Source organism: Falco naumanni, chromosome 16 (genome assembly GCF_017639655.2).
Source record: "Falco naumanni isolate bFalNau1 chromosome 16, bFalNau1.pat, whole genome shotgun sequence".
NCBI classification, from domain to species: Eukaryota; Metazoa; Chordata; class Aves; order Falconiformes; family Falconidae; genus Falco; species Falco naumanni.
In genome coordinates this window covers 1,232,636-1,259,207 of record NC_054069.1, presented here as the reverse complement: position 1 = coordinate 1,259,207, position 26,572 = coordinate 1,232,636, and the positions used below count along the sequence as shown (strand labels likewise).

The window sequence follows — 26,572 nt, the reverse complement described above, 5'->3', positions numbered from 1 at the left end:
CCATTTAGCTTCCTGCCATTTTTTCCCCATTTAATTTTTTTTCTTACTATTTGCATTTCTCCCCCCTCCCTTCCCCTCCCTGCGCAAGGCTGCGGTGTCCTGTCACGGGAGGCAGGGGAAGGAGTGCTCACGCCACAGGCAGTGCCTACGACCACTCAGGACCCGACTCTCAGCACCATTCAGTACCCTACACACATTATATCTAGAGATGCAATATATTATGTAGTGTAGCTAATACTCCTTTGAGAAGTATTATGAAAAAATAATACGTATACTGGATATGCATATCTTATTTTAACTATAAATTCTGTAATACGTATATTTAAAATGGATTTTCTATATATTAGTTTACATAATTTAGATACTCAGTATCACATATTTGCACTAAAAGATTGCATTATACTGTAGAAGATGCTATAATGCTATTTAAAAACGACAGCGTAATGCATTAGTGTAGTAATTTTTGTGTTACAGAACATATACAATTAAAAGCAATAGTGTTATATATGTTTTCCAATAAACTACATGTTTATACTTTTATGATATAATACGTAACACCAACATAAGACTATATAATGCAGTCTTATATATACATATATCCTTAAATTAAGATACACAACACAACATAGCATAATATATTATTGTAGCACACTATAGTATAAAACACTGATGTGTACTGTATGTCAATTATTATACTGTGCTGGTGTAAACAGCCTGTTATACCATAATAGATGTTTTGAATGCAGTAGAAATACTTACACAAAATACATTACAGAAGAGAATGCGGTTGATATATACCACCATAGATACTACTGGTTTCTATCACACACTAATGTTCTCAGCTATAACACAATATAGCCTGCATACATAATACATATTGCACAGTGTTATTTATTACAGATGACATTATATGTAAAAGAATGAATGTTTTTAGAGTGTTGTACGGTATCGTTTTATTGCAGATACATTTAGCATTACACCCACACAACGTGTCCTGTCGAGTGTTATGGAAACACTGCATGTTGCGTTTTGCCCTGCTCTATACATTGCCTTGCTCAGAGCGTGCCGAGTTGCGGGCTGGTTGTATCGCACGTGCTATATACGATGCCCCAGCGCCTCACCCTGCTCTGCTTCCCTTTGCAGGTGACTACTGCAACCTGCCGCTCTATGTCAAGTCGGAAGCCTTCTTCCGCAAGCCCGACACCCACGAGCCCTGCCCCGTGGTGCCGCCGCGGGAAGCCTCCATCCGAAACCTCGCCCGGGCGTACCACGCGCAAGCCCGGCACATGACGCTGGAGCCCGGCAGCAAGCCCCTGGGCCTGCCTCCCCCCGCCTCCGCCGCAACCACCTTACCTCAACGGACTCTCCCCATGCCCGGCGCGACGAGCACCGCCGCTGCACCCGCCACCAGCGCCGCCCCGGCACCCCCCGCCACCGAGCCCGCTGCTGCCGCCACCGCCGAGGTGCGGGTGCCCACACACTCCAAAGTGGGGGGCTCCAGGGACTCACTCCTAGAAATGAGCACATCAGGTGTAGGCAGGTCTCAAAAACAGGGTGCTGGAGCCTACTCCAAGTCCTACACGCTGGTGTAGGGCGGCAAGCGGAGAGACCACCCGCGACGGACACTGCTCGTTTCCCTGCACCATTTATATTTAATTAACAAACTTGTACATAATGAACTCTTTTGTATAAATGAAGCTATTTTCTTCTTCTCCAAACAGAAAAAGAAACCAGGGCACAAAGAATTTGATGTTACAGATTTAAAAATATAATATATATGTAAACATATATATATATATATATTTCACATCATTTTGAAAGGGGCACAAGGAAAGACTCAGCGACTTTTGTTTTTTTTTCCCTGATCTTGTCGGTGGTTTTAAAAAGGAACGTCTCAAAAGACATTGCATGCTATTTTACTGTTCTGAAAACAGCAGGAGTTGCTTCAATTTGCAAATGCTTATGTGTTAATACCTTTTTCTATGAAAAAAAACCCAGCGCTGTGTGCAATAAAGGTTATGTTTATATGTGGGCGTTTGTTAAGTGAGCAGGGCAGTAGCTGGGCCAGGATGTCACAGGAGGATGGAGAGGGACAGCCCAGACACATCCAGGCAGTCAAACACATGCTGCCGAAGCCCAGGGGCACGCGGTGCCAAGCCGTGCCCGCCTTCCCGCCGAGCTGTGCCAACCGGCAGAGCCCCGGGACAGGAGGAGGGGAAGGGATGGGAGCAGGGTCCTGGGATGGGTACCACTGAGCAGGATGCCCCAGCAACTGCTGGGCTGTGCCACAGCACCCACGCCCCAGGTAAGTGGTACTTATTCCCACCGTGCCAAAGTGCTGGAAAGTGCTGGCTGCAGCTCAGGATGAGCCACTGTGCAGGACAGTCACCAGAGGGGTGACCGGCTGCACAGACCTGGCACAGCGTGGCATTGCTCCAGGAGCACAGGGGAAGGGCAGTGCGGCTCCAGGATCGTGCGTGAATCCCGCAACGCACAGCGACCGGCTCGCAGGAAGGCTCTGGCTCCCCAGTGCAGCACTGCACTGCGCTGCGCTGCACGGGAGCAGGAGGTGAAGCACAGCACCGTTGTCCTCAGTCACAGCTGAGCACGATGCGTGGCGGTGCAGCAGCAAAGCACAGCACAGCACAGCGAAGCCCAGTGAATCCAGCACATGAATCATGGCGTCGCTGCCTCCCATCGTGGTGAATCATGACACAGGACAGCACAACAGCGCACAGCTCCCACAGGACATCGCAGCGCAGCTCCACCACATCACAGCACAATGTGGTAAAGCCCAGGGAAGCAGGGCATGGCTCCCCCACCTTGCTTTGTTCTTATTTTCCTCTTGGCTTTTACCACCAGCCATAGCAATTAACCACCAAAGAAATGCCAGTTACACCTTCCCCTTTTGTACGTGCACACCTGACAGTGAAAGCAAGAGCAGCTAAAGCCAAGGCAGGCAGCCCAGGGCTGGTAACCTGCCTTACCTGTTCTGCTACCCCAGGAAGACAAAAATAGCTAATGCTGTTACTAACAGTTTAGTTACCCAGAGCAGAACTTCGCCTTCCAGAGGAGTCTAATTGCGCTTTCATACAGGCTGGTGGGAAGGCATCAGGGACCGTGCCCGATGCCACAACGCCAGTGCTAATATTTCCCACTTTTTGCACCAAACCCCCTATCAACACCTTACTTCCCTGTAAAGCTTTCCTTGGGGACAGACAGTTTACAGATAGGGTTTGGTTCCCCTTCTAGGACGTTGCAATTCCTCTGCCTGAACTGCTGCTTGAGCTGCTCTGCCCTGCATCCGGAGCCTCTGGTTTTGATGTGCTGAGAATTCAAGTCAAGAGGAATCAGCCAGCCTCCAACTCCATGCATGAAATAGAGCTAGGCTGCTGCTGCAGCAGGCATGCTGCGTTTGGTTTGGGATTCAGTTTTAAGAAACAAACCAAAGATCTGTTCTGAATAGCATTTGCTTCTACGCATGACATTTCTTACTCATTCAATTGTAACAGCTTTTTGGAGAAAAAAAAAAATGGTAAGTTTCCAATTTAGCATGCAAGGAGCACATGGATTTTGTACGGCTTTTGTACACAGAACATGAGCAAAGGCAACTGAACACTGAAGATCACGCTGCGCAGCTCTGACCGGGTCGCTCGGAACCACACAGCGCTCGCTTGGCTCACCTTTAATGCAAGTCATCCAGGGAAGATGCTGAGGGGCCAGAGAGGCTGGGGGACGGGCAGCAGCAGCTCAGCCTTTCGCATCATCCACAGCATCCCGGGCCCCTCGCTGGGCTGCAACCCCCTCACCACCCCGGGGGATCTGTGGCTCCCCACAGCAGCGCCTGCACATTGCAGCCCATGTCACCTCATCCAGAGATCAGCTCTGTCTCACGCAGGTTAACGTTCGCCTTTGAGTGAAACCCCTCCTGCCCCTCTGTCTTTCCCCAACATCAGTGGAAAGTGCTGCCAAGCAAACTAGCACCTCAAGTGTTTTTCCAATGATTTCCAGAACAGCTCAGTGCACATTAGACTTCAAAAGCTTTACGTGGTACAGGTTTTAAAGACAGCCAAGTGCCTACCCCCATCTCAGAGCAATGTCACAGCTCGGCAGCCATGCAGCACCACTGAAATGCCAATCCCAGACTTTAAATAGAAGAGGCAAGAAAAGGCAAGCGTGTTCTCAGCCATGAGAGTAAGTGGATTAGCAAGATAAGAAGAAGAACAGATTACCACAGATTAATACCTCTTTATTGTAATTGGCTAGCACAGATTTCCTTCTACATCTTAGCAAGAATTCTTCACCCTCCCTTCCCCAGCAGTTCCAAACCCTGGCCTCGCATCATTTAACACAGTCCAAATTTCCAGCACCCAACCATAAGACCTCAGCACCCCCTGCTCCCAGCGAGCCCCCTGCCCTTGCAGCAGCGGCGGCTCTCCCAACATTGCTGCACACAGTAACAAACCGGGAGCTGAAGGACAAGCCACACTAACCAAACTCTGGATTTTTGAGCTTGGCGGGGGTGGGTGTGTGTGAGTGTGTTGACCATTTCCCATTGAAGACAGAGAGCTAGTTTGGGTTTACCAGCTTTACCAGCTGCCTTGCACAGCGCTCCAGCAAACCCCCAGACACCACGTTACACGCCACACACGCAGCTCCTGGCACAGCCAGCTCTGGCTGCCTGCAGCAGAGCCTGGCAGCTGGCACCACCACAGTGACAGACCACACCACCACCAGCCCTGCTCTCCAGACGCACCTCCAGAAAGCGACGAGCAGCCGGAGATGCCAACCACAACCAGGAGGCAGTAACGGAGCCCGAGCAGAAGCCAGACACAGAACATCAGCGCTGAGAAGCTGAAGATCAGTAGGGGCAGCTGGGGATGGAGCCCTTGTGAGAAGGGCTGCGGATATTTGTGGCCAGAGAGGACAGAAAGGGCTCAGCCCAGGAGCTCCACATGGAAAGCCCAGCATCAGACCCAGCAAGGCGGCAGCGGAGACCACGCTCAGAGCAGCGCCGATGGCAGCCAGCAGCTCCGCCGTGCCCCGCTCCATCCCACAGAGCAGCCACCGTGGGACAGCACACAGCACCCTCCCCACCGACACCGCACACCCCCCTGCCCACAGCAGCCCTCCTGCTTCTCTGCCGGTCCACAGATCGGTGCTTTCATACTCCCTCTCAACTCTGCACCCTCCAAAAGCCAGCGCTCGGAAATGGGCGTTAAAACCAAGGACAATCCCAGGGTCCTGTCCCTGCCAGGCTGGGAATAGGGCTCTGTCGGGCTTTGCTGGACCACAAGACCAGGACAGGGGTTTGGTTTTTTTGCTAACCCAAGTGCCAGAGGTAGCAGAGGGCTGTCTCAGGAAGGAGCCCCACTCGGCAGAGAGCGGGTTCAGCCTCAGCACATGCGGCCACAGGAGACCAAGTCCCACCCCATCCTGCTCTGAAACCGGGGCGTCCCAGGCAGTTCTCCCCAGGAAAAATAAGATCAGCTCATGGTCAGCACACAGCTTGGCTCAGCTCCTGCCCCGGGCCAGCTCCTGGGCACCGTGCTCGGCAGCTCCACGAGCCGGCTGCCTGGAGCAGGGGACAAAGACAGTTGTTCCACCCCGGCTCCAGCAGCAGAGTGGAGGTGGAGGCACAGGGGAGGGTTATTGCTGGGCAAAACAAGCCCCACCTGGGCAGCGAGTGGGCAGCCACAGCTGCTACCAGCAGTGGGGGGCCCACTCCCACCGACACAGCTGATGGGTCTCAAACTACACAGCCCTGGCTGCTGCTGCCAAGGACAGGCTTGTCAACGCTGCGTCACTCCCTGGATGCTGAGGTCCCCTTGCCAGCTGTACCCTGCCCCACAAGGCAATGCTGTCTGGGGAAGGACTGACCAGGAAAGAGATCTCACCCTGAGCAGCGAGCAACACAAACAGCAGAGCATCTACAGCTGCGCACGCACCAGAAGCTACAGGGAGCAGGTCCACGGTCACCACGGCCACAAATCCCTCTGGGGTACAGAACAGATAAAAAGGAGGGACGGTACAGGGCACAGGTGGCTGACACATCTACTTCTTCTCCTGCTTCTGCTGCTGGTATCTCCTGAAGTGGGTCTGGATGGTGACGGCCGCCTTCTCGGAAGGATCGCTTAAGAACTTGCTCTGGCTGATGGCATCAGGGGTCACGCTGCCTGGGGTGACAACAGAGCATCGCAGTGAGCACCAGTGGTGCCAGGGGCCCTGAACAGGCTCCACTGAGCAGGGCAGGGCTCTGGCATCACACACACCTCCTCCCCCAGGGCCAGACTGGCCTCCTCAGACCCCGGGCTCTCCGCAGAGCACCCACGGACAGGAGGGCTGCCCTCTGCTATGGAGGTGAAAGAGGCTGGAGAGTCCACAGCACGAAACCACCACGCCACCCGCTCCCAGGGAGCATCTCCAGAGCAGAAGGATATGGAGCAGGGAACAGGAGGCAAAGAAAAGCCCAGCCTCCCTGGCAGCGCTAAGCCCTCTATTTACACAGCTTTACTCCCCAAAGACCTCAGCTTCCCCACGTTTAATCACTGAGTATGATGCTCACTTACTTCCACACACACAAATAAGATTAGAAAAAAAAGCCTGGCACTGTACAGCAATAAAGCTCTCACACTGACAAATGGGAGCCCTCCCCACCTCATGCTTAATGTGACATTAGGGAAGTATTGTGAAATTCAACAGGAATTGAATCAAAGGCGCTCAGCAGTGCTCCTTTAAGCCGGCGTGTCACTGCTAAGCACCCCCCGAGCAGCCATCAGAAATCCTGGTGCCAGATGCCGCTGTATAAACTCACCACTGTCACCTGAACCCTTTTTTATTCACATCCTAAAAGAAATCGCAAAGTAAGAAGATAAATAAAAGGAGTCCTCGTTGGGAATCAGCTCCCCCCTGCCCTGCTTAACTTGTCAGCTGTGAATCCTGCCCACCATGTAAGAGGCTGGGGAGCCACCGGCTCGTGCACCTGTGTATGTTTGCAGGAGGGAGCCCCTCGCCCTGTGGGCTGCCAGGAGCTCTGCAAGAAACGCAGCTGCTGAAGGAGCCCACCAGTGGCACCCCACCGCTGCGCCAAGGCAAGCGCCGCCGTCGCCCCAGGCAGCCCTGGGGACCTTCACCCACTCACAGGGCAGTGAGACCCCCCAAAACAGCGACCAGGCTGGCTAAAGTGGCCCATCTGTTGTGGGAGAACGGCCGAGCTCAGCACCCTGCCCAGCCCCACGCTGCCAGAGCATCGTTCCACCTGCCTTTATCTGATTGCCACCCCAGCTGCTCTGAGAATAGAAGTGCTCCAAATCCTCTTTGCTAAGTGCTTGACTTCAGCAAAGGGGGAGAGTCTTAGAGACAAGAGCGAGGAGGAGGAGGAGGAAAGGGGGGAGAATTCGGGGTGGTTTTGCCAGTCCAAGGAGAAGAGGAAGAGGGGCAGCTCTGGGGGACACTGACCCATGTGCTTCAGTGGGGCAGGTTTCATGGCATGAAGGAGACAGGATCTGCACGCACACACTGTTGTAAATTCAGCCAGTTCTGTAGGTTTTAACAAACATCTCACCAGCCTGTCCATAGCCACGTGCCCTCCACAGGGAAGAGGACTGACTGAACACACACTACAGCCAGCAAGCCATAGGCTGGAGAGAGCTGTCCGAGAGGGCTTCCCTCCCACAAAGCTGACTTCCCAAAAATCTGTCTCTGTGACTTTAGTAAGGGCTATTTTGGAAGAGGAAAGAGGCCAAGAAGGGTGCAGGTACTGCAATGCCTGCTCTTCTCTTGCATCCCATGGTCACAACCATAAGGTTCCCCTACTACTTGGGCACTGCTGTCTCCCTGCCTGCTCTGTACTCACCTTTCTCTCCAGAAACTGAGTAGATGCTGTTGTGCCGAGAGCTTCTGCCTCTCTAGAAAGGTAGAGAACAAAAATGCAACAGAGTTAGTTACAGCTCAGGCAGAGGCAGCGATAACAGTCCCTTTTGGGCCACCTGCGAAGCTCTGAAAGGGACAGGGTGAGCCTCACCAAGCTTTCCACAAGCCATTCCCTTTGGGAAACTTGCAAACACACTGTTGTTCCCTTAAAGAGCACTACAGAGCACTGCTTAATTAATCTGCATTTGTCAAAAGTCATCCAAGGAGAAGCAGAAGAGAGCTTTGTGTCAGAACTCAGATCTGCGAGCTGTGCTGGTAGCACCCTAGGACGTACATTGGCACAGGCCAGCCTCGCCAGATCTGCATTTCAAATCAGCACAGAACCACACTTGCTGGGTTCGTTTCCTCGACTCCAGCCTCTACACCATGAAACCGCAGCACCTGGGATGCCAGGTCTGCTAGAGGATATTTTCATTCCTAAAAATAAGCTGGGAAATGTGGGAAAGCTATTTGTACAGAAATTCAGGCTTGTCCTGCCTCCTGGCATTACCCTACTTTCTCTCTTTCAAGGGAAAGAGAAAAATCTCTCCCCCTTGCCCAAGCCTTCTGCTCCGAGCAGCCTGTTGGGTTAGCAGATGCCTGCTGCTCCTTCTGCACCAGGCGCTGCCGCCCCCCAGGCGGTGCCTTGGCTGACTGCGGGCGAAGCAGCCGGCCCTCACCTCGCTGTCCCGGCTGGTGCGGCGGCTCTGTGTCACACACTGGATCTGCCAGGGCAGGGGCTGGTACACCAGGTACGGCAGGGGCTCTTCACGGAACAGGCTGGTCCCGAGCTGGACACAGAAAGGGTTGGTAACAGGTAAGGGGAAAGGAGAGAAGCAGAAGAGCTGCTGCTCCTCCACGTGCATCACCGGTGAGCACAGCCACGGTGATGCTCAGCACCGCACTGCTGAGCGATTCTCATCAGGAGGTGGTGGGGCTGCAGAGCTCGGGGGTAGTGCCAAGGCCACGTGGCTCTGCATGAAGTATGGGTGGCCCAGACCCCCTGGGCAGCGTGGCCTGGTTTCAGGAGGCACAGAAGACCATTCCCACCAGGGCAAGCAGAGACCTCAGCCTCCTCTCCCTGCCCCGAGGTATTATTTCTGGGGACAGAAAACTGCAGAGGGCAGGAGCTGGTCTAGAGACTGCAGGAGGCAGGAGGCAGGGCTCAGCGCTCTGCTGCAGGCTCGCACCTTGATGCTGGGACAGTCACTCCCTGCCGCTGCATCCCGTGTCAGGCAGCGGGGCCAAGGCACGCTGCTGCGCAGTGCTGTGGGAGCCCTGGGCACCCGCCCTGGGGAAGGGGCTGCGGCAGCTGGAGGCATGGTCAGCAGGACCAGGAACTACTGCCTGTCCTCAGAGTCAGCCAGGCTGGGGATGCGGCCCATGGCCCCCCAGCAGACATTTCCACTTCCCCCAGCAGAGAGCAGCCCTAGACGGGGAGGGTGGGGGCTTCCCACAGCGCTCCAGGACTCGATGTGCCCATTTGCAGCATCTGCTTGCCAGACTGGGAAGCCCAAGCACCTGCACTTTCTTCCTGCATGCACAGCCACAACAGGGAACCACACTCTACACAGCTGCCGATACACTGGCTGCTGCGACGGTGACAAAAACTCAAACGTGCTCCCAAGTCAACGCCACGGGCAACTTGCAGAGGATGCGCTGACCCACCGAGCTGCACACCACTGCAGGGGGGGGCTCATGGCACAGCCATGCTGGAGCCGGAGCATCCCCAGCCCACATGCCAAGCCCGCATTCCCCACTACTCTCACTTTCCTTAATAAGATAACCCACACCTAGAAACAAAATGGAAAGCATTAAACCCCACCTGCTGCCAGGCCAGCGCAGACTCACCTGTCCAAATGCTCTCACCACAAAGAACAGTGCTGTCATCAGGGTCGCCAGCATGGCTGGGGTGTCCAAGGGGCTCCCTCCGTCTCGGGAAGACAAAGCTCTGGCAGTAACGCACAGCGCTCTCCAAATAGCCAGGGACTGAAAGCTCCCTTCTGCGGCAGGCAGAGGCCAAGCCCCTTAATGAGCTTAAGGCCCATGTTCATCTTGGCAAAGTAATCGTCCACTGTCCTTTTGCTCTCCTAAAGGCTCAGTTCCTCCAACATCTACAGTACTGGTATTCCAGGAAAAGCAAATCCTCTTCTCCATGTACACACGCAGGCCGTGCGCCCACACGCGCGCATGCACCCCACAGCTCAGAGCCATCAGCCAGCGCAGACCTCCTCTGCTCGGGCCCGGTTCTCAGCAGGATTACAGCAAAGCCTCCCACACCCAGAAGGCACCTACAGTTCAGATGGGACTTTGAATTTCTCAGAGCCACTGTGTGCTCTTGGCACAGCGGCTGACTTAAGAGTGGGGTACGGGACCTGTCCCCAAAAGCGCCGCCCTGGACGGGGTGCGTTGCTGTCTGAGACCTCCTCCAGCAGTTCTTATTGCAGCTCTCCAGTGGGCAAAGACACGCCAGCACAGATCACGCACAGCAAGAACTGGAGTGATTCGAGATTTGGTGGTGGTTTGCGTTTTCTTTTCAAGGATGGGCCTCTAACCATCAGCCTCCATTTCTGCACGACCAGCTGATGATCCACGTATTGTTCCTGCCGTGCCTCATCGGTCCTCCAGCTCCAACAGCCTTCCTCTCCCCAGCACGTACAGCAGCAATCACACTCCTTCCCTCCCAGCCCCCGCTCCGCAGGCAGGCCACAACTGTGCACGGTGGCACCCCGGCCCCTGCACGTGCCCACGTGCCTCACGCACCCTCCAACCATGTTCGGCTTTTCTGTTGTACCAGTAGCTCAAATCACATTATGATCACCCAGGGTCCCCGCACCCATCTGAACCTAGGATTTCCAGTGAGCAACGCACTGTGCAGAAGAATCAGCTGGAAAACTAAGGGCAGGTGTTGAGCCTCCCCTCTCCCCATCACTGCTGCCACTGGCCGTGGTACACATCTGCAGGCTCTTGGCACTGGAGAGTCCCCAGCCAGGGTGGCAAATGCCCCATTTGGCTGGAGGCAGCCTCTGCTGCAGTGCTGGGAGACGCGGGACAAGCTGTGTCTTTCATGAGAGACTACTGTAAAAGGGTAAAATCCCAAAGGAGCAAACATACACAGCTGGGAAGGGCTGCTACGGGTGTCCCAGGGCTGCTGGAAGGAGGCAAAAAGGGGAAAGGAACAAGTCACGGGAAGAGAGCAGCACATCAGCAATCCTCCCTAATTTCTGGCGAGAGCAGCACCCAGCGATCCCGCCGGCGGGACTCCAGAAGCACGCTGCCACAGCAGCGGCGCCTAACACCACTTGGGGGAAAATTCCCGGCTGCTCCGAAATGAACGGAGAAATCAACAGCAACAGCCAATCTGCAGAGTTAGCCAATTTTAATACATCCCCAGCTGCCGGAGAGCCGTTCCAGAACAAAGCCCTGTTCCCCTCCCCACGTCCCAGGGAGAACTCCCCACCTGCTCCAGACAGAGACCCCAGCACCTTCACCCACGCTGCAGGCAGCCCCTCCCCAGGCGCCCAGGCGAGCAGCCTTGGACCGTTCCTGCACACAGCCTGCCCTCCAGCCTTGACATAAAGTTCCGGGGCGAGACCACCGTTTTAACGAGGCTGGATGACAGTTTTATGAAAAGGGCAGGATAGGAGCCCATGAAAAGCAGTCCTGCTGGCTGAAAGCCCCATGAAGAATTGCTTTTGTAGTTTTGGTTTTTTAGCTTTCTATCTGCCCCTGCATTTGCTACCCTGGCGAGATACTTAATAGAATAATGGCAATAAAGCCACAGCAAGCTGAAGTGGTCTTGGAAATTGCCAGAAATGACCTTGAGATGACAAAACACGAAGCAGCCCAGAGACAAGTGAGGGGAAGATGTGAACAGTAAGTACAAGCTGGATATCTAGGGCTACAACGGAACATATCAACAAGAAAAAAAACAGAGCCACAAACATCACCATCATACAAAACAGGCTCACGTTGATTTAATTTGTGTACAAAACCAGATACAGCTGCTATCACAGGTTTTAACAGGAAAAAGGAACATTTCAAACCAAGTTATTGCTGTGAAAATAGGCATTTCTCCCCACTGCTAATACAAGCTTCTCCAAAGACATGGACCGGACTCAGCCATGTGGCTTTGGGCACAGCACCCACCAGGCTGAGCATCCCCACGCTACAGAAAGCCAGAACCATAGGGTCCCTCCACCTGAAAGGACTGCCACATATCCCACCAGTAGCCAGGAAACTAAAAGCAAAATGCCGACAGGCAGGGATCGGTGTGATCTGACAGATGGGAAACCTGCGTTTTGCATCCCTTCCTGTCAAGGGGCTCCTCTGGGCAGGCACCGTTCCCTGCGGGCATCTGAGGTCTCCCCATCGGGCCGGAGCTGGTAAGAGCTAGCTAGGGTTTCCTCAGCAAGGACACCAGTGGGATGTTCTCTACGGCAGAAAGACTACCCTGTACTTGGTTAGCAACCAGAAGGTGGGAGAACACGGACCCAACCAGAGGATGAGGCTGTCTACTGGCCAAAGTAATTACAAAATTTTTAAGAAAATCAGCAACATATATATATATATATGTATACACAAACATTCTTAAGTGTTTTAAAATGACATTCATCAAAAATATATTTCTATTTGCATGTAAACATTTGCCTGCCACGCTCACAGCGTGAGTTGTTGCGGCGTTGTGCCAGCACACAACACCCAGGACGCAAAGCAGGAGGGGGTTCTGCTTTACTCCACTGCACATCATTAGCCACAGTGAGGAACACAAACAGCATGAAAGGGTGCGGAGCTGCCGCTTTACCAGCCTCCCTGCATCAGCCGTCTCTAAGGAGAACGGCTTTGAAGATGATTTCTCACAGATGGGATCCCTTGAAATGCAGACTTCTTCATCAGACAAAATGGCAAGTGGTTCAGCATTTTTTAAAGCATTAAATATTTGAAGTCAGCTTGGAGGAAATACTGACAAAGACAACCAAATACCACATTTCCCACTCAGCAGTATGAAAGCCTAGCCCGACTTCTCCCTGTTGGTTAGAGCAGCACCATCTGCCCCCTCCCAGCTCCATGCATCCCAGCAGGATGGTGACGTGTTCTGGAGACGGCCACTTTGGAGGAATGCCACTGCAGCCACCCGGTGAGCAAAGCAACGAACCACCATCTCGCAGCTGAGGTCTGAGAGCATCCCAACACCTCGGCCAGGTTTCCAGCCACGCAGAGCCCGTTTCACGCTCTCGTGAGACCTGCTCTCCCAGGAGCCCAGCAGAGCTGCTGCCAGGCTCCAGGCTGGGCACCAAGGGCTCCCGGCTGCCTCCCTGGCCCTGCTGCAGGGAAGGAGACCCCAGCTGCTGATCTGCTCCGGATGCCTCTCCCCAGGGCATGGAAGGACACAGCTGGGGCTTTGTCTCAACATTCACACTAGGCTGAGTTCCTTAACAGCGCCCGCACCAGCAGACACCGCCCCACGCTCTCCTGCCATCCCTGCTCCGCGCTGCCATCGGCACATTTGTAACACAGAAGGGTCCCGCGGCACGGCTGTGCTGCGTGGCTCTGGCAGAAAGAGGAAGCAGGGAGCGCTTTTCCACATCTGCTGTGAAAAGCCTCCGCTGCTTTAGCTCCTCTTGCTTCCACCCCAAACAAGAGGTACGTTTCCGGAGAGTTGGAATCTGCCATTCCCCGATGCGGTCCCCAGACTGCACAGCCATTTCAGCATCCCTTCCCCCCTGCTCACACACCTGCCTGAGGCCAGATGACTTGGCCCACCTGCAATTAAGCATTTGCTGGGCATCAGTGTGGGCTCATTTCCTGACACATTTCCTCTAGCAGAGTCTCAGCTGGATTCACATCCTCCCCCTTGACCAGTTACTCAAAGTCCTCCATGATTCACAGCTCTGGCTCACGATCGCTAGAATACTAATGAGGGAACTGTTGATTTATTGAAGCCCTGATATTTCACCACTGGATTAAACAGTCTATAAAGCATATTTGGACACATCACAGGATTAGAAGAATCCACCTGGGAAGTTCACTTCCTCCTTCCTCCACTCTCTTGTAAAGAGACTTTATTTCAAGGGCACAGCACAAAGACACAGCAGAGATGGCTGGGCACCACTGAAAGCCAATGTACCATTAGGGAGACCACAAGGGCCCCCACCGCCATCTCTCCGGAGCAGAGTCCCACCTTTTAGTAACGATACACCTTAATCTGTCTGTTTTCATCCAGTCCCAGCTGAAGTAGGCTGTGGCTGCTGGCAGGGGGCTTCTGCGTGCCTGGGAAGAGAGGTCTGGCAGCTGGGTGAAGGAAAAGCCTGGCTTACATGAGGAATTAACATGCACAAGCACAGACAGGACAGGTACTGAGGGGCAGGGAGCCAGCCTCAAGCACACGTGATGTTATTTAGCCTGCTGCATCCAAGTCAAATGGAATTAAAGGGGGATTAGGGAATTCAAAGGAGCACCGTGCTCAGGACAGCACGCGCTATTGGAGGCCCAAGGGATTCGCTGCTAATATCAGTGTACACTGCAGAGGAGATACTGACAGCCCCAGCATAATGCTGTTACAACACAGGCCTGGAAACATTCCTGCTAACAGCACCGAGAGGCCTCACTCATTTCATCCAACCGCACGCGACGACGTGCCTCAAAACAGAGTTCCAGCCCCCCCTGCCCAGCCACACGGCCACCCCCGTGCCAGGTCCACACGACTCCGGGCAACCTCACCAAGGCACCGCTCCCTCGCCTGGGCTGCTTAGCAGGGACTGCCCCCAGCAAAGTCCCCGATGTGGCCGGGGCTGTACCAACGGCACCAAAAGCAGGCCTACAAGACTTGGCCCCCTGCTTCCCTGTTGCCTCCTCCACGCTGCACTCTGTGGCACTGAAGAGCATCACAGCACATCCAGGGAAAGGAAAGAGACATTCCCAGTTAAGTACAGCTCAAAGAAGAGCAAATGGATCACTCACACTCTAGCTGCTGCACGCTGTATTCCTTTGCAGAACCACGTACTAAAATAGAAGCTAAGGCTTTGCGATTGCTGTTCAATGATTTAATTCAATTCACTCGCCTCCCGCTGTCTCCTCCTACCTGCTGCAGGAAGCTGAAGTGCAGTTAGAGACCAGACCCAGGCAAAGGATACGCTTTGGAATCCTTCTTGAAGTCTTCTAGCCATTTCTTGTTGGTCTCAATCATTCCTTGAATACTCATCTTCTCCGACCCATGGTTCTGGAACTGGGAGTGCTGGAACAGCCGTATTTGCTCACTGTTGCACACGAGAAAGAAATGGCACAAGTGGGAAAAGAGCGGTCTCGGCACACACGATCCCAGGAGATGAGAAAGAAAGTGATGGGCTGCTACAAGAAGAGCCACGGTTTCACAAAAAGCAACCTCCCCTTAGCTCAAAGTCCTTTGTCCAGCCACGACATAGATGAAAGCTGCAGCAGCCACCCGCTATCAGGCTGCTGTCCTTTTCATCAGTACATTGGAGAGGGTCAGGTGGCTGCCTCCACTCCACCCAGCCGCGCAGCATTGCCCAGCACAGCAGAGCCAGCGTGGCCCAACGCCAGGACCCTTGAACACTGGTCCTGGTATCGTGGTTACCAGTGCAACTATGACGGCAGCTTTACTGTAGAAGCTACAAGGCAGTGCTGAGAGCGTGGCAGTGAATAATAATATCTAACCTGTCTACTTACTGTGTAGCTTATGATTTTGTTATCTACTTGTTATATGATATGTGAGCTATAAATCATTCCAGAGAAATAAAAGCAGCACAATGAAACAACAACAAGGAACAAGACCCTTACTCTGCAGGCACGTAGCCCAGCTTGTTGTCCAGAGGCTTGGAATTTCCACTGAGCAACGGGAATCCACCTGGAAAACAGTTATTAAATACAGGCCCACAAAAAATCAATAGCCTTTACCTCTGGGTGCATTTGCTTTCTCATACTATGGACACACCATCCCTACAAGCCGAGCCACCAGCCGAGGTCACGGTGGCGATAAGGAAACAGACATGGTGAGCCCTACCTGCCATTCACAGGAGGCTTCCGGTGAAGCTCCGTTTTTGCTCCCTTCGTTAGTAACAACTGCTTTCTTGGGTGTCTATTAAAGGCTGAACCGCTCCAGAAGAGTGATGAACAGGATCAGCCATATGCTGCACCTCCTGGAATGAGGCTCTCCTTACTTATCTCATTAACACCCTTCCTATCAGTGGATCTGGCCTTACTGGCATGGGAATGGTGAGATGGCCGGAACTTGCAAGGCTGTGCAATCAGAAGTTGTAGTCAAGCAAGCAGATGGGATTATGGACAAGAGACTTACCTGGGAAATACTTGTGCCATTTCTCTACCAGGATGCTGTCCACTGACTGTTCAGCTGCGGAAGAGTGACTAGAGCTCAGCCCAGTGCTCCAGGCCCACTGGTCCACCAGAGATGCCCTGGCAGGGGGCACCAAGGAGCCACGTGCCTGCAGCCCTGCCAAGGAGGCGTATGTAGAAAGAGGGACATCGTTGCAGGGCGTTGAGGTGAAGAGTGGAGACTGGTGATTGTTCAGAGAGCCCAAGAAGCCAAGAACCCCATTCAGTTCACTAGTGATACGCTGCAGAGAATCTTTCAAGTACTGGATCTTGTCCAGCTGGGGGACAGGCCATAAATCTGTTCTCAGATCAACTGGCAGAAGAGAGAGGGGAAAAAAGGGATCACTGGGAAGGCGAGGGAGACACTGCATCCCTGGCGGGAGACCCACTTTCCACTGTGTCTTACACTCCGAGCTGAGTCTGACCAGACTAGGCCAAGTGGGATACAGAGGCAAAGCCACAGCTTTGCAGCCAGAGGAGATACAGATGGACAAGGAGGATTTGTGCCTTTGAGGCTGCTTGGGCACAAAGTGGAGGAGAACCGTAACAGCAAGGACAATCCTCCAGTGCTGCAAGAATGGTGCCTGCAGGACAAGTCCAGATACGCATGAGCACGTGTTTCATCTCCCACTCCGTCCCTCCGAGTCCTACCGTACCCTGTACCACACAGCCACTAACGTAACAGCGATTCCCCCGCGAACAGCAAGCCCCTTCAAGAGCTGCCCTGCTCATGCCAAAACCCCCAGTACAGCACCCTGCCTCTCGGGCAAGGCCCCGGCACAGGAAATCATGCTTCACTTCAACAGTCTCACCACACACATCTGAGCAGGAGGCAGAACGGACCGGTAGCGCTCCACCTGCTCACCAGAAGCAAAGCCCTCTAGGCCACCAGCCAGACTGGAGGTAGGACCAATACGACTGTGCTGACGGTGAGTGAATACCCTTACGTTTCATGTGTGCCTACAGATTTTTTACTGATCAGGGTCAGATATACGACCCCAGGATAGACAGCTTGTCCATCTGTTGCCATAGGGAAGCTTTCTAAGTTTTCTTTAAGCTGCAGCCTTGCCAGCCTTTCTGCAAGGGACACAACCCTCCTGCCTTCCTGGCTGTTCATGGGGAGCCCTTCTTCCCACCTGCACAACTCCAGTTACAGGCAACTGAAGGCAAACAAAAAAGCACAAGCAGCAGACGAGAGGGAATGCACGGCAGCAGCTTCTCCTGCCAGAGATGTGAGGAAGAGGAAGCCCGGACACGCGCAAAAGAGCAATAATGCTCTGCAACAGCAGAGAGAGAAAAGCTGAAGCCAGATTTTACAATCCACCCAAAAAACAAAGGTAGAGATTTAAAAGGTACGTTCACACACAGATTCCATCCCTCTTACCTGCCACTACAGGCAGGAAATAAGTTCTTCAAACCGAATGTTATATACAGAGCAGCCCCAGCCATGGATAGCAGACCTCCCTTAGATGCTAATGAGCACAAGTGAGAACAGAAGGCATACAGGAGAGGCAAGAGGGAAAGCCAGAACTAAAGCAGTACATGGTGGGCACAGCAGATCGAGCCAGTCAGGCACTCACATTTTGGCTGATGTAGATTTATACTGGATGTGCTGTTTGTGTCCTCAGAGTTGCTGAGATCAAAAGTCACCATTTTCTTGCATGCAGCACTCTTCAGCGTATCTTCATCCGAAATCTGGTCAAAAGAAGGAAAACAACACAAGTAAAACTTACTCTGTTGCCTCTGACACATAAAAGCTACGGGAATACTGCCCACAGCTAGTCTACACAGGCTAGACTGCACAGTCAGGCATAGGCCAAGTGAAGGCAGACTCCTCTTCAGTCCCTGACAGCAAGATCTCAAAGTCAAGAGACTGCTTGGTCTCTGGAAGAAGCACATGCACGCACTAGGGGCCAAATCCAACAGCCAGGTGAACGGGCCGTTCTAGGCAGAAGTCAAAGTGTTTTGTGCTTGAAGTAAGCCTCAAAACTCATGCATGGGCTCAGTTCCCTCTTTGCACCAAGGACAAGTGCTTGACCATCAAAGGGCTCATGCTCTTGCATCTGCTGCTGCCCTGCCTAAGGCCACAAGGTCACAGGCAAAGCTGAAGAGATTCTTGATCAGGAAAGCAGATTCGATCCCAGCTCACACGAGGTGACTTGCCCTTGTTTTCTCTAGGCTCAAATCCTGTGGCTTTTTCAGGCTGCTTTCTGCATTCACTCTGCAAGCACCTGCTTAACAGTGAATCAAGATGTCACCAGCAGAGGGAAAGCACACTATTGGCCATCTTGACCAAGATGCAGACAGCTAATAAGACATCTAACCATTCTGGGCAGGATGGGAGTGCGGCTGGGCAGGCCCAGCAATAGCAATGCCACTGGTTACCTCCTCCAGCAGTGAGGACTCCAGCTGGCTTAGTTTCTCTTCTTTCTTCTTCAGCAGCACCTGTCCTTTCCGCATAGCTGACTTCATCTTGTCCAACTGCTTTGCCTCCTGCGGTGGATCAACAGCCAAGCCAAGGAGGAAAATTAAACAACAATGACAGGAAATAATCTGTGTTAGTGGTTCGGGTGACTTTCATTATCTCACTTCTCCTCAGCACAGAAAATCACGCTGCTGGTCTAAAATTGCTCCCAAGTCTCTGAGAGCATGGGAAGTGCAGCATACAGAGGGCAGAGCACACGGCTCAAAGCAAGCTCACCCCAAGGAATAGGAGGTTTTACTTCCAAACCCTGCATACAGCAGGGTCAACGGTTTTGGTTCCGAAAACATGAATGCTCTCTATAATCAGTGACAGAAATTATGACCTTCCCTGTCCTTGGTTGGCATACCAGCAGAGCTGACAAGTACTCGAGTAATCCCTTTCCAAGCAAGAGGAGAGCTTGGAAATTGTAAAGCTACAACCATAAACTTGTAACCACTGACGGGATGGATACCTGTCACTTCCTTTACTAGGAGGAGAAAATGTTATGGGATTTGCATGGCACAGGAATCCCTCTTCCCCTACCAAATACTTTCTCCTGAGGTCCCAAGAGCTCCAACAAGTTCCTGCAATCTAGCAAGGTACTGGGTGCTGGCTGCACTACAGTGCCTGCTTTGTAGAGCCTTCCTAGTCCAAAGCGCACACAGCAAAACAGAGCTGGAACTATTCTGCCGTGTAACACTCCGTTAGCTGTGGGCTACGCATGCACACACAGACACTTTCGGCCACTCATCTGATGTGCAGTAACATCACCGTGATCCAAAGCCTAAGTCAGGGTCTCATTAAGCCTGTTCCTCAGTCGCTGCATTTGCACTGCGTTCCTGAACAGCCCTCCTGGCCTTCCTGAAGTAACCTACAGCCAGCCCGGGAGGGGAAGGACTCTGACCCTTGTGTTTTGATGAGAAAGGCACAAGCAGGGACAAACACTGCAGAGCTATCATAACAGATGTGCAAGATCTGATTCTCAGGAGGACTGAGCACCCGCAACTGCCTCTCACTGCAGCTGCAGAGCCAGGAACAGGTCCCAGGGCTTCGGAGCGTTTGTGCAGCCACCCTGCCTGAGGAGAACACAGGCAGTGCTCAGGGCCTCACCTCTTCCAGGTTCTTGCGCATGCCCTCCAGGAGCTGCGAGCTGTCGGGATCCTGCACCACCTCCTGTGCTTTCTGCATATCTTGGCGCCACTGCTGCTTTGCAGCTTTCAGTGCCGTGTGCCTCTTCCTCACTGAGCGGGTCTGGCGCACCAGGAACTCCTTGGCATTCCTGATGGAGATTCCTTCTGCGGAGATGTAGCTCCTGACACTACACCAAAGAGATAGACATGCTCCTGGCTCTCTGCGCTGACTATGCCATCCTACAAGCCTCATGCAGCGCCCTCCCCAAAACGAATTGTCAGTGCCATGTGTGTAAGCCCAAGCAAAACCATTTGCTTGTAAAACTGAAGCAAAAACATTTTCCAGAAGCAGCTGGCATACAGATACTCACTGATCCAATTGGATGTCACTGTCCTTGTGGCTCTGACTGGGTGGGGAAGCAGGCTCTCTGGACGAGTGCTGAAGAGTTGAAAGATTTCAAAAACTAAGAAATATGTGTAGGAAACAGAATCCCAGGACCCCATAAAAATCTAATTAGGAGCACAAATTGGGAATGGCATCACTATAGTATTGCCCAGATCCAAAACCAGCGCCATGGATGTTTGTTACGTGACTTTTGAGAAGTAACAAAGACATTTCAATCCCTGACTCAAGTCCTGCATTTGACTCCAAGGGCACTCAAGTGTCCCACACTCCTTTTCCCCCCAGTCACAATAGACAGAAATTGACAAATATTACTGATGTCTTCTGGCAACAAAAAAATGCATCACTGCAACTTAAATGAGCTCATACAGAAGAAACAGGCTGGGAGTTACAGCCTCAGGTCTCACAAGGCAAACACCTTTACGGTCTGCTTTACTCACAGCTTGAGTAGTTTCTCTCAGGTCTTCAACGTGGAGCTCAGCTTTCCTTCTTGGACATTCCACACCTTTCTCTGCCTCCAGTTCTTTCAAAGTCTCCTCTTTGCTCCTGACAGCTGCCTCCAGCTCACTGCCACAGGAAAAGGCAACAGTGGCAGCACTTGAGGAGACTGCAGGTCCACCCACCTAGCCCAGTAATCTGTCTGCAGTGTCCAAAGTGACCTCCAGTTTCCAGGAGGGAAAGGGCCACAGATGCGCAAGATGACACCAGTGTCAGGTCTGCGGCGCGATGTCAAACATAACCCCTGGCTGGGCAGGGAAACATTGCTTCACAACCTTCCCCAGAAGCTCAGCTCTCTTAGGAAAATGTTTTCTCGGCATTTCAGCGCCCCTCTCAAAGCATCTTATTAACCCCACAAGACAGATGTGGAGAGGACAAACATGAACCTGACAAGCAGAGGCAAAGGGACAAATTTACACAGGAAGGTATTAATCGATCTGGAAACAGACCCCAGGATCTTCATGCCCCTGACATGCAGTAAAACCACCACTAGGATTCTGAAGGAACATGGCCCAACATACAAGAAACTCAGAAGTAGGGGAGAGGTCCTGGTTAGGTTAGAGAGGTTTCTGTTCGGGGCATAGAGAAGATTTTTCTCTTATTAGAAGAAATTTCTCACACACACACCTGACGTGCTTCTGCAGCCTCTGGCTTTGGGTCCGCAACAAGTCCACCTGGGCCTCCAGCTCGACTTTCTGGTCCTGGAGCTCTTCAAGAGACCTACGCTGTTGCTGAATGGACTCAAGGAGGTTGGTGTGCTCCTTCCTGTTCTCCTCTAGGCGCAGCTGAGAAACTAAAGCAGCTTCCTAGAAGAAAACAAACAAATCCCTCACTGTAATTTCTCCAATGCCAAAATTAAAGGCAGACAACATGCAAGAGCTTGCTGTCTGCACAGTTCACGGGAGATCCCAGAGCTACAAATGTACACACCACACACCAGTCCTGGAAGGACAGGACTGTCTCTTCTTTTTGGGAAACAGCTCAGAGCTAATCAAACTCCCAGCAGGATGGCCCTCCAGGCTGAGGCAGGGAGGGATTCTCAGGCTCCCAGTTTAGAAACAACAGTTTGCTTTTTTAAAGCCATAGTTCCACCACGCTGCTCTCACCCCAAAAAGAAATGCGGTGCAGCACCTCTCCAGAGCTAAGACATACATACATCTCTTTCCAGCTTAATCCGTCTGTCTTCATCCAGCAGCTGCTGCCTTTTCTTTCTCAGAGACTCCTCCTATACACAGATGAGAAAGTACGTGAGTGTCAGAGTGAGGTGACTGCTGACGCTCGTCGGCACTTGAAGTACAAAGGTCAGGCCTATGTCTCAGGAAAATTGCAAAATACCTGAGGATTGTTGTCAGTTTTGCTTTATTCCCCTTCCCTCACACAAAAGTTCCCCTGCCTTTACTTGACTTCAAGTGAGAAGCTGGGAATATTTGCATTCCCATGGGAAGAACACCCCTTGCTGCTCAGCTGCGAGGGCATTCGAGGCACATGGCCATTTCTGCAAGATCTTGCTTTTGTGAAGCCTCTGGCTGCCTCCAGCACTTCTCCCCCTTTTTATTTCCTCACTCCAGTGCTGCTTGGAAAGGAAATGCTGACAGAAGCAAGGTTATCTACAGCCTTTGGCACAGGCCAGGGCTTCAGAGATCTGGCAGGCAAGAGCATCAGCCAGCCTTTTTTGCCAGCTCCACAGGAGCATTTGGAGTGCTTCCCTCTCCCACTGCTGCCCAAGATCCAGAAGCACTCATTCCCTTTTCACAGCAGCAGGGAGGAGGTAAATCAGGAAGGGACTGACTAAATTCTGAAGTGATGTGGAGCAGGACATGCCACCTTGAAAGGCTTTTATGATCCCTCTATCACTCTTACAGCCACTTACTGTCTCCCAATGCACTCAGCAAACCCAGAGCACTGACTTATGCTGCAAACGTCAGTCATGAGGCTGCATCACTAGGAACGCTTTGCCCTGCTCTGACCTGTGGGGGAAGTTTCACCTGTAACTTGGGTGGCAGCGAAAGACCTGGCTGAGCACTTCTCACAATTCCCCCACGAGGAAGCAGCCAGACTAGCAGCACAGGTTAGCAAACCTCTGCGAGCCCAGCAGGGCTCTCTCACCTGACTAAGGAGTTGCGCTGATCTGGCTTTGATGTTCTTTGTGCGCATTTCAAGCTCATTTTCCGAGTCCTGGAGCTTTCTTTCCTGCATAGAGATGCTGAGTTAAGGAGAGAATGGCACGAGTTCCTCGCTCTCCAGGCAGTGCTCTGCCACCGGGAGGAACAGAAACTGGGAAAGTGTGACCTGCTGCTTGTGTCACCCTGGGCTGTAGAGGGTGGCAGGTGCACTGAGGTGCCACACTACCCAGGCCATCCCCAAGCAGCCAAATCACAATGACCAGCTAGGCAAAGCGTGCTCCTCACCTTCTCCCTGTGCCTGTTCTGCAATGCAGTAAGCCGCTCATCCAGCTCCGCCCGCAGAGCTTTCAACTCTGCTTCATGAAGCTGTCGGAGACGCACCATCTCACTCCGCAGGCCTTCAAGCAGCTCTGCTCTTTGCTTTCTCTCCTGTTTGTTGCAAAATACAAACAAGAAAAATATCCGAGTGAAGCACAGGGTTCTCCAGCTACCCAACATGAACACACAGGGGACACCCTCCGGAAAGCCAGCCCATCACACAGCAGCTCCTGAGCAAACGCCAAATTCAGCAGATTAAAACCTCTTGCTTACAGGGATGACATTGTTAAGGGAATGTCCCAAGGAAGAAGAAACAACTCATGAAACTAGGGTTTTGTCACACACTGTTGACTGTATAGCCAAAAAGCCAGAGACAAAGACTCTCCAAAACAGGCACCCAAAAAACCCGAACAAATCTTCTCTCATGCAGAAGTCCACAAGTGCATGTGGAAGTTGCCTGCACAGAGAGTGCTTTGACAGCTTATCCTAATAACCCCAGGCTAAATGCACTTTACATCACGGCAACAATGCCCGGTTCTCCTGGAAGAAAGTTGATTTCCAATTCTAGGAGCGACTGAGATAGGCAGGTCTGGCAAGCAGCGGTGCCAGTCCAGGTACAGCTCAACTGAGTGAGCCACTACAGTCACCTCCCGCGTCCACTACTCTCCCCTGGCAGTACCTCCTCCTCATACTGATCCTGAATCCGTGCTAGGACCTCCCGGTGCTCCTCTCTCATCCTCTCCATTTTCCTCTCATGGTCTTTTTCCACTTCCTGCCGTTTCTCTCTCATAAGCTCACTGAGCTGCAGGGATGACACAGGAAGATGTTTCTCTGAACTACAGCAGCCTCCCAAGAGGGCAACCTCCCACACGAGCCGAAGGACTGAAGTTCAGAGCACCTTGCAAGTGGGGTCAGGCTGTGGCCTGGGTAGCACAAAGCAAGCACCCTGGTGAGGCAAGATGCTGCAGAGATGTCCTTTCCCCTAAGGCGTCACCGTCATCCCTGGGCAGGGAATGTGGCCTCTCAGACCCCACCATGCATCCAAGGAAGAGAGGGTAAAGAACCTTCAGCAATCCAAGATGAATACTTGCCTCATGTTCATATTCTGTCACTCGAAATGCTTTTTGCTGCACTTTCTGTTCCGCTCTCTGCAAGTCTTCACGCAGCTGAGCCTCCTCGCTCCTCTGCGCCTCTGCTATCTGGGTTTGCAGGCTGGAAATGACCTGCCGTGAAAGCCACCCACAGAGACCTGTCACCCTTCTGACAAGATCCATTCAGTGCCCTCCTACAGAGAGCAAGCAGCATGGCAAAGACCAGAGTGTGCAGTCTCACCACCCTCTACTTGGAGCACATCCAAGTGCTGAGCCAGACCAGAACCACATTTAGGAAGTGGAAAAAAAACATTAATGCCACCCTCCCTGGCCACCTTTGGTGACAGTGTGGGGAAAAACCTAATTTACATTCTAAGGGACCATCTTTTACCTTATGATGCTTCTCTTCTGCTGCAGATTTCAGCTGCTGGAGTTCATTTGCAAACTGTTCCTCTAGCTCATCTACTGCCTACAGGAACATGAGGAAGACAGTCTGCTGGAAAACCTCTATGTGTGGGGACACGCTGTACGAGACGCATTTGCAATTTACATCTATTCATAAACATATCAAAAAAGCACAACAGTAAACCCCTTTCAAACCGGATTACGTACAGGGTGCCTTTACGCTCTATGTGCTTTCCCCTTCCAGCAGATCTCAACGGATCTCAGTCATGCTGTGCTGGAAGGACTATGAACTGTCTCCATTCAAGAACTCCCCAGGCTCTCTGGAGGACTAAAGCAGCAGCCAAAGAGGTATTCTGATCTCATAAACCCGCTTGGTTTAGCTTGGCAGACACAGACAGTGATCCTTCTTTTCTTCAGATGCAATGTGTCCATTTAAATAATTGTTATCGCAATAAAAATTGGGGGAATATTCCTCCCCACCTCAATCACACCTCTAACGGCATGCCTAGCATCTTTCCTTTAGGTTTTGAGTGAGTCATTATTAAAGCACATGCAGGTGTTATTTAATCTCTGCACTTTAGCATTGCAATATGAGCCAGGTCAAATGTGAACAGCATGGATCTGACCTTAGCTAGCATTAAAGATCTCACCTTCTTCTTTTCCCTGTCTAATCTCTCCTTGAGCTCACTCAGAAATCGTTCCTTCTCTTGTTCCAGCTCTGTCACCTCTTTCTGCTGAGCTTCCTCGATTTCCAGCTTCATTTTCTCCAAAACAAGCTGCTGCTTCTTCTCCAGGCTCTCCTTCTCCGTTACCTGCTGGATTTCCCACTTTTCTCTTAGTTTCTGCAGCGTAACCTCTTGCTCTGCCCTGGTAGGTTTGCAACAAGAACAGACAGAAGTGAGTCAGAATTCGGTGCTTTACCGCTGGGCTACACTTAGGAACCAGAGCCCAGAGAAGACGCTGCTAGAGGACAGGGCATTGCAAGGTGGAGGAAAGAGAACCACAGCACACAGGTTCACAAGTGTATTGTCTAAGACCTCGGAAATAAAGAGCTAAGCAGTCAGATGGAGACCTGTCTGTCAGCTAAGTAAGACAGAAATAACAAAACGTGAGTTTTCCAGTGCCTGCCTTATCTGCCTCCTCCAGTTGTTTTCACAGGCCTGAAGAGACAGAGACATCCACTCAAACCAAGCTACGCTGCTGAGCACGGCTCTCCTTGGGGATCCGTTTCCTCCACCTACATGCCCCAGAGCTGTGCCTGGTCCAACATGACAGCAACGCCTCTCTTCAGGACACTTCTGTACTATATGCCTATTTAGCAAAATTTCATCAGCTCCAAGGCAGCAGAGCCATTACCGCTAAGGTTCATCAGTTTTGCCTTTTAGCAACCCACAGCTCTCCTGCACGTACAGCATCACAGCTAGCGCCTCGTACTTGCTACGGGAGACTCAGGAGGGCTAGCTCCTCCACCTTGAGTGGCTGCTGGTGGCAAGAAAGATGCTTCCCCCCAAAACCAGCACAGTTTATGGCCCCAGGGACAGCAGCAAAACTTTTCACCTTAGCTTCTCCTCCTCTGCCTCGGTCTCCAAGGCGATTCTGGCTTGCAGCTTTGAGAGTCTCTCAGTTTCTTCCTTTCTGACACGCAACTCTTCCTCCTCAGAAACCTTTGCCAAATCTTCTTTTAGAGTCCTGAGAGATGAGCAGCCGGGAAAAAAAAAAAAAAAAAAAAAAGGTTCAGGAGGCTTTAATGTCTTCAAATTGCCTCCCCAAGGCCTATAGATCAGCTGCCGCTCCCACTAGCTATGCCTGCCCGAGCGATGCATTCTCAGGGCTCCAGACCATTAATTCTTCCCCATACCTTCAGATCCTGGCTGCTGGCA

At 52.2% G+C, this 26,572-nt stretch overlaps 2 protein-coding genes across 9 annotated transcripts in view; one reads left to right on the top strand and one right to left on the bottom strand.

Moving 5' to 3' along the window:
* The window catches only part of DSCAML1 (DS cell adhesion molecule like 1), a 113,809-nt gene extending 111,782 nt beyond the window's left edge, over positions 1-2,027 (top strand). Inside the window, exon 33 of the mRNA XM_040615990.1 lies at positions 1,144-2,027. Within this exon, the coding sequence (XP_040471924.1) occupies positions 1,144-1,592 (449 nt within the window). The 3' untranslated portion in view covers positions 1,593-2,027. The remainder of the gene's footprint in view (positions 1-1,143) is intronic.
* Positions 2,028-11,866: 9,839 nt separating this feature from the next.
* CEP164 (centrosomal protein 164) overlaps positions 11,867-26,572 on the bottom strand; it is a 42,006-nt gene continuing 27,300 nt past the window's right edge. For all 8 annotated transcript variants that reach the window (XM_040615992.1, XM_040615996.1, XM_040615993.1 and 5 more), the window contains 18 exons: positions 26,250-26,381; positions 25,343-25,559; positions 24,679-24,756; positions 24,288-24,419; positions 23,876-23,998; positions 23,164-23,307; positions 22,862-22,945; positions 21,912-21,980; positions 21,383-21,561; positions 20,698-20,824; positions 20,226-20,293; positions 19,835-20,042; positions 18,646-18,753; positions 17,841-17,955; positions 16,226-16,573; positions 15,709-15,775; positions 15,045-15,167; positions 11,867-14,195 (listed from right to left, as the gene is read on the bottom strand). In XM_040615992.1, coding sequence (XP_040471926.1) covers positions 14,096-14,195; positions 15,045-15,167; positions 15,709-15,775; positions 16,226-16,573; positions 17,841-17,955; positions 18,646-18,753; positions 19,835-20,042; positions 20,226-20,293; positions 20,698-20,824; positions 21,383-21,561; positions 21,912-21,980; positions 22,862-22,945; positions 23,164-23,307; positions 23,876-23,998; positions 24,288-24,419; positions 24,679-24,756; positions 25,343-25,559; positions 26,250-26,381 — 2,422 coding nt within the window. In that variant the 3' untranslated portion in view covers positions 11,867-14,095. The remainder of the gene's footprint in view (positions 14,196-15,044; positions 15,168-15,708; positions 15,776-16,225; positions 16,574-17,840; positions 17,956-18,645; positions 18,754-19,834; positions 20,043-20,225; positions 20,294-20,697; positions 20,825-21,382; positions 21,562-21,911; positions 21,981-22,861; positions 22,946-23,163; positions 23,308-23,875; positions 23,999-24,287; positions 24,420-24,678; positions 24,757-25,342; positions 25,560-26,249; positions 26,382-26,572) is intronic.